General features: G+C 51.4%; 1 protein-coding gene across 1 annotated transcript; it reads left to right on the top strand.

Annotated features, from left to right (window-relative positions):
- The first annotated feature begins 1,591 nt into the window (after nt 1-1,591).
- Nucleotides 1,592-10,670, top strand: FCRL6 (Fc receptor-like 6). Its single transcript, XM_014547625.1, is given in 14 exon segments — nt 1,592-1,610; nt 2,496-2,550; nt 2,552-2,588; nt 3,008-3,108; nt 3,212-3,474; nt 3,620-3,746; nt 3,748-3,899; nt 3,943-3,976; nt 4,276-4,373; nt 7,474-7,539; nt 8,278-8,349; nt 10,266-10,297; nt 10,372-10,472; nt 10,589-10,670. Coding segments are annotated over 14 exon segments (1,239 nt in total).
- The last annotated feature ends 435 nt before the right edge of the window (nt 10,671-11,105 follow it).

The raw sequence follows: 11,105 nt of genomic DNA, 5'->3' as shown, positions 1-11,105 counted from the left end.
ACATGTCTATGGAGGTGACATTTGAACTGATGTACAGCAGAGGATCAACCATAAATGTTGAGTGACTAAGTGGCTGGGTATCTGGGTGGCTGGGTATCTGGGTGGTTAGGTGACTGGGTGGCTGATGGCCAAGTGGCTGAGTGGCTGAGCAGTTAGGTATCTAGTTGCTTAGCTGACTGGGTGGCTAAGAGGCTGGGTAGTTGGGTATCTGGGTGGTTGGGTGGCTGGTGGTTAGGTGGTTGGATGATTAGGTGCCTAGGGCGCTAGCAAATTGGATGATTAAATGGACATCAGCACCCACTCTAGAGCCTCTTTGTCAGAAAGTTCTTTCTACTATTTAACATAACTTTCTCATTCTGTTCTCTTGAAGTTCCCTATGTTGGGAAAACTGGTTAGTCTTATCTATGCCTCTTCTATCTCCAAGTGTGTTTCTGGGCCAAAAAATGAATGGATGGGGACAAAACAGGATTCTAGGCAGTGGTTCAACCATAAAAGTTGAGTGACTAAGTGACTAGGTCTCCCAGAAACAGGTTTAGAGCAATATCAGACTAGGCCGCTCCCTCAGGAGTCTTAACTAATGCCTAGGAAGAGGAGAAACCCAGGACTCCACTGGTCTCAGGTTGAGGCTAATGCTAGAGTAACTCAAGTCCCAGGAGAGTGGCTCTGGGACTCCATCCTGTTTCCTTAGCAGTAGCCCTGGCCTCTGTGTCCTCCTTGCAGTGGCCTGGCCTCTGTCTCCTTGCAGTGGTCTGGCCTCTGTGTCCTCCTTGCAGTGGCCTGACCTCTGTCTCCTCCTTGCAGTGATCTGGCCTCTGTTTCCTTGCAGTGGTCTGGCCTCTGTGTCCTCCTTGCAGTGGCCTGGCCTCTGTCTCCTTGCAGTGGTCTGGCCTCTGTGTTCTCCTTGCAGTGGCCTGGCCTCTGTGTCCTCCTTGCAGTGGTCTGGCCTCTGTGTCCTCCCTGCAGTGATCTGACCTCTGTCTCCTCCTTGCAGTGGCCTGGCCTCTGTCTCCTTGCAGTGGTCTGGCCTCTGTGTCCTCCTTGCAGTGGTCTGGCCTCTGTCTCCTCCTTGCAATGATCTGGCCTCTGTCTCCTTGCAGTGGTCTGGCCTCTGTGTCCTCCTTGCAGTGGCCTGGCCTCTGTGTCCTCCTTACAGTGGCCTGGCCTCTTTGTCCTCCTTGCAGTGGTCTGGCCTCTGTGTTCTCCTTGCAGTGGCCTGGCCTCTGTGTTCTCCTTGCAGTGGCCTGGCCTCTGTGTCCTTGCAGCGGCCTGGCCTCTGTGTCCTTGCAGTGGTCTGGCCTCTATGTCCTCCTTGCAGTGGCCTGGAGCTCCTGTGTTCTCCACTCATCAAAGCCGAGGTTTCCCTTCTCTCCTTTTCATGGTCAGAGAAACAGGTGTGTTGTCTGCAGATCAACCTACTTTCTCCCTCAGCTCCCTGCCTTCCCATCCATCCTGTTCCACTGGCCTCCACAGAGTTTTCTGTCAAGTAAGAAAAAATTCTGACCTATAATCATTTTGACCTTCAAGGACATGTTCTGTGACGCCAGGGAGGGAGAACGCAAACCAACAATTGGTGCTGCTAGAAAGAGCAGTCATGGACACCAGGCACCTCAGTCAGTTACTTCCAGGGTGAGGGGAGTGGGACCTAAAGATCCAAGGAGATCCAGGCAAAGGCAGGTTAGCTGGGCCTCTCCGAGGAGCTGATATGGTAAGTTTCCCTATCTGAGTCCTCATCAATATGCTGGGACCATCATCCTGGCGCCCGAGGCCATCTGGGACCCGTAGTGTCTGGCTTGTCAAAGAAGAATGGCCAGCCTGGGGCTTCCCTGCAGATGATGCAGGGTTCCCAGGAGCTCTTCTCTCATCCCCCTCAGGGTACAAAATGCATTTTAGGAATGAGGACAGAAATTATAGAGCCCTTCCCATGACTGTAATGGAAATAAAACTTCCTGCAGGGAGTGGAAATAGCAGAGGGGCCTGGGGAAGCCTGACAAGGGAAGCAGGCGGCAGGGAGCCCAGGCTGTGGCACTTGCTACACACACCTCCAGCACCGCCCTGGAGGCGGCACGAGGAGCTGCCCTGAGGTAGCCAGGGCCTAAGAACTCAACCTAGGGGAGCGAGCATCGGGTCAGAAGGAGTGAGGCAGAGCAATGGGTGGAGAGAATCCAACTTGACCCAAGCTTGGCCTGGTGGTAGAGGGAAGTAGAATATACAGGGAGACAAGGAGATGGGAGGGAAGAAGGCCAGACAGAAGTTGCAGAGAATAGGAAAGGGGAGGGGAGGGGAAGGAATAAAGAGAAGAAGAGGAGAGAAGAGGAAAAGGGAGTGAAGGCACTCAAGGTCCCACCCTATTCTGGCACGAAGGACTGAGGGACAGGGACAGCTGCGGAGTGCTGTCTGGGCCTCCATCCTCAATGGGAGGCCCTCGGCTGGGAGACAGTGAGAGAAAGGATTGAAGGGTCCTGCAGCTCCAGGGGGACATTGTTCCGGTGTCACAGTCCAGCTGTCCCTCCATGTTTGGCCAAACCACGTGTTTGAAGGAGACATCCTGACCGGGATACCAGGGAAGGAAGAACTCAGCCCTGTCCCAGGTGAAGGTCTACACAGATGAAAACCCCTCCATTTCTTTAGGCTAGCCAGCCTCTGACCATGGGACAGCCACAGTGAGGAACAGTGGCCAGTACAGCTGCACAGGGAGGCGACGCACTTCAGGGACAGCCATGGTTCAAGTTCAAGGGGAGTCACCAGCTGGGGGATTGGAGGAGAGGAAGGTGCTGCTCTGGGATCTGGTCTCAGAGGTCAGCAGCTCTCTGGGCAGCACCCCTCCCTCTGGCTGCCCCTGATGCAGGGCCAATCCACAGGGCCCTAGCTTGTCCAGGATGCTGTCCACATGCCCTGACACCACCCCCACCTCCCCACCCCACACCTAGGACACATCAGGAGCCAGGGGAAGGAGAGGGGTGGGAAGATGTCCTGAACCAGCTCTGCTACTCACCTTCCCCCTCTTGAGACCTGGGCCAGACCAGAGAGGACTAGATGTCCTCTAAGGCCCTTGGCTCTGGGATCCAGGGGCTGGGGCTGTGTGGGAGTTGCCTCAGAGCCCATGGGGAGGTGAGAGGCCAGATCCTGGGGACAATGACAGTGTCTCCCTCAGCCTCCTGGGGCCTCACTGTGTAGTACTTCCCTCCTGTGCCCTGGGCTAACTTCTCCCCAGAACTCTTCCTGCCCCCTCTCCCAAGCCCCATGAGGGAAGCCCCCTGACCCCGAGGTGCCAGACAAAACTCCACCCTCAGAGGCCAGCCTCGTGGCTCCTCTTCTCCTTCTACAAGGAGGGCTGCACCTTGCAGAGCAGGGGCCTCCACTCAGAGCTCTGCATCCCAGCAGCCAGGGGGAGACTCTGGGTTTACTGGTGTGAGGCAGCCCCTGGGGGTGTCATGGTCCAGAAACAGAGCCCCCAGATGGAGATCAGGATGTGGGGTAAGTGGGGGAGGGATGGAGATATTCCTCAGGGGTCTGGGCATTGGTAGTGGGGCCCCCTGGGAGTGGGGGAGTGTTCTCTAAAGGAGGTGGAGCCAGGAGTCCTGGTGTTCCAGCTAACCTCTCACCTGGGGTGCTGCCCCAGCTCCTGTGTCCTGTTCTCTGCTCATCCTGAGTTCCGGGTCCCCTGGCCTTACTGTGGGGGACATGGTGAAGCTCCTCTGTGAGGCTCAGAGGGGCTCCCCTCCTATCCTGTACTCATTCTACCTGGAGGGAGATTTGGGGGAACTGCTCAGCCCCCCACGGTGAAGCTGTCTCCCTTCTCTTCCCAGGGATGTCAGAGCAGGATGCTGGGAACCACACCTGTGAGGCTGAGAGCAGGGTCTCCATGGAGACAAGTCAGCCTGAGACATTCTCCCTGGATGGTACATCTTATCCCTCACCCAGCTCTGAGCCCCATGCTGCCAGGACAGACCCCACTACCCCATGTACCTCCCACCAGGTGGGCACAATGCTGAGCCCATAGCAGGTACTGCATGACTCAGCGTGAACCCTGCTTGGAGTATCTATTCACTGAACCGGGAGTCCTCCATAATAATGGCCCTTCCCTGCTGGCCTCCTCTGAGTCATCCCTGATTCCCATCTCCAGGGTGTGTGCAGGCCAGGCCATGTGGTTGCCCCTAATGCCAGCCATCTGCCTCTTTTGTGCCTGTTTGAAGCGCATTTTTGAATCTCATCCTCAACATGCATGGTCACGCCTCCTCATCCCCCGGGACCTCATGCCTTGTCCTCTCCGAGCAGCAGTAACTGTCTGGTTCCTCGGCTGTCTGCAAGTTTGCTTGTTGTGATGGTCATTGCTGCTGCACCTCTGGGTTATTTCAGACCCTGGAGAAAAACTGGTCAGTAACTCTTTTGGAATTTCTTAGTTGATGAGTCCCTATGCCAGACACGGGCCAGCCTTCGGAATGGCAGAGCGTGACAGAACCAGTGCTTTCTTCTCCTGGGTATCGGGTGGGAAGAGGGACTTCTTGTCACATGTCATACATAGAGGGACCCTTAGCAGCTTCTGAAACACATACACAGTCACCCAGAGACACACACAGACAGACTACTGCACACTAGGGCATGGACAGAGGCACACAAAGGACAAAACTTCAGACAAGGTGACTAAAAAAACCCCAAGGCCTCCAACTCTCTCATTAAACTCAGCAGAGCTCTGGTCTTAGCAGAAGAGAAAGAAGAACTGAGAACTCCAGTGTGTGTGTGCATACTCACGCACACACACTCGTGGCCAGTGCTGTGCCCTAGGTCAGTCTTCAGTGGGTGTTAACTCATCACAAGGAAACACAAACAAAAGAGAACTGACCAATGACCTGGTCCCAATGCTGCTATTTCCTGATTTCTTACCTTGGACCAGTCTAGGCTAAGGGGATGACAGGGCAGGTTCCCCAAGAGGCCCTTTCTCCTGTTCTTCATTCTCTAATTCCTCCGATCAGAGTCATTGAAAAAAAAAACACAAATTTTGTTTAAAATTCGAATGTAGAGGATTCTTTAGAGAAAAAGAGGGGAAGGATGACAGGGCAGGTTCCCCAAGAGGCCCTTTCTCCTATTCTTCATTCTCTAATTCCTCCAATCAGAGTCATGGAAAAAACACACACACAAATTTTGGTTAAAATTTGAATGTAGAGGATTCTTTAGAGAAAAAGAGGGGAGATGATTAGATAAATGGCACTTTGGGTAATCTATTGATTTTGATACTCTAGACTCTCTTCTTCTTCCTGTCTTGGGCATGATAATTAAGCATCAAATTTGGCTTTCAAAGCAATCACCTTGGGTGGCTACATGATTATGCCAACTCTAACCCTTACTTGCTTCAGGCCATGTTTAAGTTTGCCAATGCCAAAGCTATTTGGTGCCAGTTAATTTCTAGGCCTTCAAATCCACCTACAGAGTTTCACATTTACCCACTTACTCCAGGAGCAACATACTTATTTTCCACTTGTCAAGGGCAAAAGTAATGGCTCTCATAGACCTCAGACCCAGACGTATTTATTCAAGCTTGCAGTTCTCTCTATAAAGGAATCTGTGGTGAGTTCTCCAGGAGCTGGGCCAAACTACTCTTGAGAAAGGCCACCAGTCATGCAACCCAAGTATTCCTTCCTGACCATCAGCCAGGATCCCTGAAAGGGTCTCTCCCCAGCTCTAGACCAGTCCCCCACCTCACCGGGCACCTCCGTTAGGGCTTGGGCCAGCCTCCAACTTCCTCTCCCCTTGTTAATTTAGCACTATTTGTCTGTCCAACCGCCCATCCTCACTTCCCTTCCTTCTAGTCTTGAGTCTGATACCTGTGTGGTCAGAGAAAGGTGAGGCAGGTCCAGAGTTAGATGGGAAGGCAGCTGGAGATGGGGCCATGAACTGAAGATCTGTGAGTTCTACCATCCCTGCATCTATACTAAAGCCTCCTTCCCCTGGCCAACCTGGCCTGGTATTTCTGTGCACTCACCCCTGAGTCAGAGCATTAAAGGCAAAGCAACACAGCACAGCTGGCTCCTTACCAGCCCAGACAAGGTGGTGGAGAAGCAGTCACTGGTGAAAGATCCTCAAGAGGAAGGTGCCTTTCATCGGGAGTAAAGAGCATCCCTCTTCGTGTGAGGATTCTGCCTCCCCACCGATCCCCACCCACACAGGGAGCACCTGTCTCTCATGAAAATAAGACTCCTGGTGATGTCCTCTGACCTCAGAGTCTCGGGGACACGAAGCCTTCTTTAGAATGTTGCTCTTGTGTACCCTCAGGCCCAGTCCCATAGTACACAAGCAAAATGGTCAGATCAACAGCTTTATTCTCCATACCTGGGTCTGGAAGACCCTTCACCGTTTCCACGTGGCATATTTATTCCTCAACAAACAAAAATATTTACCACTAAAGACTGCACCTCTAAAGGTGATTTTCAAAGCATTTTCAGAGCTAGACTGATGGTATCACTAGAACTAGAATATGGTCATGCAAGGGGTCCACTTCCGGTAGCACTTACCTACGCATAGATGTTCTGCTTTCTTTGTTTAAAAGGGTTTCTTTCACTACCTGTTGTTACACTTCCCATAAAACAGACTCCCGTCAAATTCACAGAGCTCCTTATTGAGTGAAGACTCAGAAACACAGCCCTGACAGGGGAGCATTAGGGATCTTTAATAATCAGGGGCCTCTCTGAGTCTCCATAAATGTCCTCTTGATTTTTCAGGAGGCGCCATTTCCACAGATCTTACCCCAGTTAGAGCTAATGAGTATTTCTTGGACACTGGCCGTGAGCCAGGCTTTCTGAAATCCACATGTGACCCAGTTTCTATCCTGAGAGCTAATGTTTAAAGCTCTGGAAGCATCTGCTACCAGAGCGGCAGCCTGTCAGTGGAGAAAAGCATACAAACCTGGGTTCCAATTCTGTCCCCACCACTTACTGGTTGATCTTGGAGAAGTTACCTCTCTGAGCCTCAGTTACCTCATCTATAAAATGGAGAGAAAAGAGTACCGACCTTTGCAAGGTGGTTGTGAAGGAAAACAGACACTGAATGGTTAGGAAAAGAAGCTTTTTAGACATCCAGCCATGTGCTGGTCACTGGATTAGGAGCTTTGCATGAATTTGAACTCCCTAACCCAGTGTCTGGTATATAATGTACAAAGTTATTAGCTTTTCCTCCTTCTAAAAAGCAGCCCGACTGGTGGGTCTGGGCCCTTTCCATGCACGGTGTACCCCATCATTTCTGACCCTGCCTCTTACCAGTTTGTGATTCCCATGGTGCCACCCTACCCTCTAGGGTGTTATTCAAAGGAAACATCTCATAAAAATTAACCATGTCCAGACCTGTGAATTAGCCCTTATAAACAAACCAGCCTTGGCCCTCCAGCAGCCTCCACTGACATTTTTTTCTCTTAGCCTCTCTGTCTCCACTGTCCAGCCCACTCTCTGAAGGTATTTGGTGAATTGCTGTTTTTGTATTTCCTAGAGCCCCTTTCACCCCTGAATCGGCCCCAGGCCCCAGGTAGAGAGCAGCACCCATTGTATGCCAGCGGTAAGGATTCCAGCAGGACCATGGTCTGCCATGAAGGCAGGGAAGGGTCTCTTAAGGGGAGGAGATGAAGGGCCCTGAGAGCCAGAGTTTCAGGATTCAGTCATCCAGGGAAGGAAGCGGGTGGCTCTTGAGAAGCGAGTGCTCTGGAGTTGGGATGGGAGAGGGAAGCAAGGCGGGAGCCGACCTCCAGGAGAGAAGGCAGGGGGTGGTTAGACTAAGGTTTGGCAAACTGTGGCCATGGGCCAAGCCCTGCCAACATGCATTTTTGTAAACAAAGTTGTTTTTTGTTTGTGTCTGGCTGGTTTCACACTACAGAGCCGAGTGGTTGCAGCAGAGACTATGGCCTACGACGCCTAAGATATTTACTATCTCTTTTACAGAAAAAGTTTGCTAACCTCTAAAGTTGTTTTTTGTTTGTGTCTGGCTGGTTTCACACTAGAGCCGAGTGGTTGCAACAGAGACTATGGCCCACAAAGCCTAAGGTATTTACTATCTCTTTTACAGAAAAAGTTTGCCAACCTCTTGTTTGAACAGTGCTGGGCTGGAGTAGCAGCTAGAATCTGCTACAAGGGCCAGGCACCTCCTGCCTAGATGGATATTCCACATTAATGACCAGGTCCCACTGCTACAACAGAGCCCCTGACTGGCTTCCCTCCATCATTAGCTCTATGACACTGACTTATATCTTGACGTGGGACAGTCAGGCAGATCCTATTTCAGCCTCATTCTTTCTTTCAGTTCATTACCTGAATGAAAGAGATGAAGGCATTATCTACTCTGTGATTCATACAACCCCAAAGAAGAGTGAAGGTGAGTGATCTTGGGCCAAACTTGACATGTTTCCTCATGTAAAGGAGAAGTTTGGGTTCTAGGGTGAGGTGTCACTACCACTATCATCACCATTACCATTTATGACCAAAATTACCATCACTACCACCACTACCTTCACCAATATCGTCTCCTCCTTCACCACCGTCACCTCCTTCTTCACCACCATAAACACATCTGTGACCACCGTAATCACCACCTCAACATCAGCTCCACCACCACTGTTACCATCCTAACTAGGGAACGTTTGCCCTTCTCTGAGCACTGTGGAGGAATAAAAAAGAGAATGATGCAATTTGTCTTAGCCCCAGAGTCTAAGTTGAAACAGGACATTCTCAGCTATCAGAGGAAGTCATGAAGACCACGGGCTCCCGCCATGCTGCTAGAGCTAGGAAGGCGGGGACGGGGAGCGGCTGGTCCTCTCTCCAGCAGAGGGAGGGAAGATGCGGGTTTCCGAGTCAGGCAGAACTGAGTTCACAACCTGACTCTAGGTACTCACTGTGTGAGTAGGCAAGTTATTTAACCTCCCTAAGCCTAATCCATAAAGTGGAGATAATGCCTGCTTTGCAAGACTATTATTAGTTAATAGGAATAGAACCTGGGTTCTAGAAACCTTAAAGATCCTCTGGTATGTCATAGGCGTTCAGAAAAGGGAGCTTTTTCATAGCTCGCCTGCTCTGAGATTTTCATTCTCGGTCTGTAAAATGGGTTTGAATCAGCCTAGGGTTTCTGCTTCCTCCCATAAAGGACACTAGAGCTGTGGTCGGCAAACTGCGGCTTGAGAGCCACATGCGGCTCTTTGGCCCCTTGAGTGTGGCTCTTCCTAGGCCTTAGGAGTACCCTAATTAAGTTAATAACAATGTACCTACCTATATAGTTTAAGTTTAAAAAATTTGGCTCTCAAAAGAAATTTCAATCGTTGTACTGTTGCTATTTGGCTCTGTTGACTAAGGAGTTTGCTGACCACTGGGATAGAGGAATCTCCTGAATCAGGGGCAGTTACCCCAGGACACAACTGGTTTCTGCCCAAAATATCCCAGGGCAGATGGGAAAGGACAGATGGCCCAGGTCCTTCCTGAGAAGAGTAGCAATGAAGACTTAAACCTAAGAAAGGAGAGAAGAAACCAACCTCAGAATATATGGTTCTCACTGGCAAGATAAGGAAATGTGACTGCTTTACTCCTGTTAGGGCAGCAAAGGTGAACGCATGATTTGGGGTGGGGGGGCGATCTGCTCCCAACTCACGCTCTAGGCTACTGTCCCTGGCGTGCGGGTGAAGGGATCTGAAACCCAGAGTAGGGAGGGTCATTGGGTCTTTTCTCGTTGAGAGGATGTTCCACGTGTGCAAAGGTGCAGTATTTGCATCCAGTTCCACCTCTTATGGAAGTGACTGTAGAGTGAATAACCTCGCCAAGCCTTGGTTTTCTCATCTCCATATGAGAAGGAATCGATACTCCCTACTTTGCAGGACTGATGTGGGATTAATATAATAGCATAATCCTCACTCCTAAAAGAGTTCCCGGTGCACACTAAGTATCTAATGTAGTTATTTTTAAAGGAACTCTGACAAGTTCATCACTCTCAGTTCTCACTAAAGTCCGTGTGAGACAGTCATTATTACCTCCACCCGCTGGTGAGGAAGCGGTGACTCAGAGGCCAAGCGACTGGCCTGAGGTCACACAGCTGCTGTGGTTGAACTGGGTGGAGACCCTGGTCTCCTGGCTCCTGGGCCTGCCTGTTCGCAGATTGAGAGTTGGGGTCCCGAGGAGTAAAAGGGGGAACAGTGCCCCCTGGGCTGGTCCGTGCTCTCCCCAGGGAGGCAGCTGCAAGGAGGTGGGGGGCGATGTGCTGGGGAGCACCCATGCCCTGACCCAAGTGTGCTTCCCTGCTCCCCTCAGCCAAGCCTGTGGAGTCAACCTTGGGGGAAATGGTGAGTGGACTCCTGCCCTTTCCTTATTCTCTCGTTTACATCTGCTTCCTCATCTCAACCCAACTCTCCCACAGGTCATTGCTAACATCTGCGCTGAGATGAAATGCTTGCATCTTGGTGAAGTTCCAGCCAAAGGACTGAATGTAAGAAGCAGGATCCGCAAAGATCCCCTTGGGTACTTGAAGGAGGTCCTCTCCTAGTGATGATGTCCTCCCAGCACACACACCCCCGAAGCCTCCTGTGCTCCCCAGGAGGCCAGTGGGGTCCCAGCCCATTCTTTGGGTCCTCCAGTTCCCAAGCCCAGGAAGCCTCTGAGCCCTTTGTCCTGGTCGGGGTTCTGAGGAAACTCAAGGAGCACCTGAACGAACTCTGAGTCCCCCTCTTAGCAGAAGAGCAGGCAAAGGTGTGGGAAGGGCAATCCCCACGCACACATCAGGTTCAAGCAGTGAACTGGCCACAGCAGCCACGGATGTGTTATTGCCACACAAGTGCAAGGTCAGAGTCCCTTCTCTCTATATACACTGAGTGGCCAGATTATTATGACCACCCCATCAGTACAATGAAGTGAATTAGTTATGCAAATAATCCTATATAATAAAAGGCTAATATGCAAATCGACCAAACAGTGAAATAACCGGTCGCTATGACACGCACTGACCACCAGGGGCAGACACTTAACACAGGAGCTGCCCCCTGGTGGTCAGTGCACTCCCACAGGAGGAGCACTGCTCAGCCAGAAGCTGGGCTCACAGCCTCTTCTGCCTCCGTAGCAGCACTAAGGATGTCCGACTGACGGCGGGGAGCAGGC

Source organism: Myotis brandtii, unplaced genomic scaffold, assembly GCF_000412655.1.
Source record: "Myotis brandtii unplaced genomic scaffold, ASM41265v1 scaffold1120, whole genome shotgun sequence".
In the NCBI taxonomy this organism is placed as follows: domain Eukaryota; kingdom Metazoa; phylum Chordata; class Mammalia; order Chiroptera; family Vespertilionidae; genus Myotis; species Myotis brandtii.
This window is presented reverse-complemented; position numbering and strand designations above follow the sequence as displayed.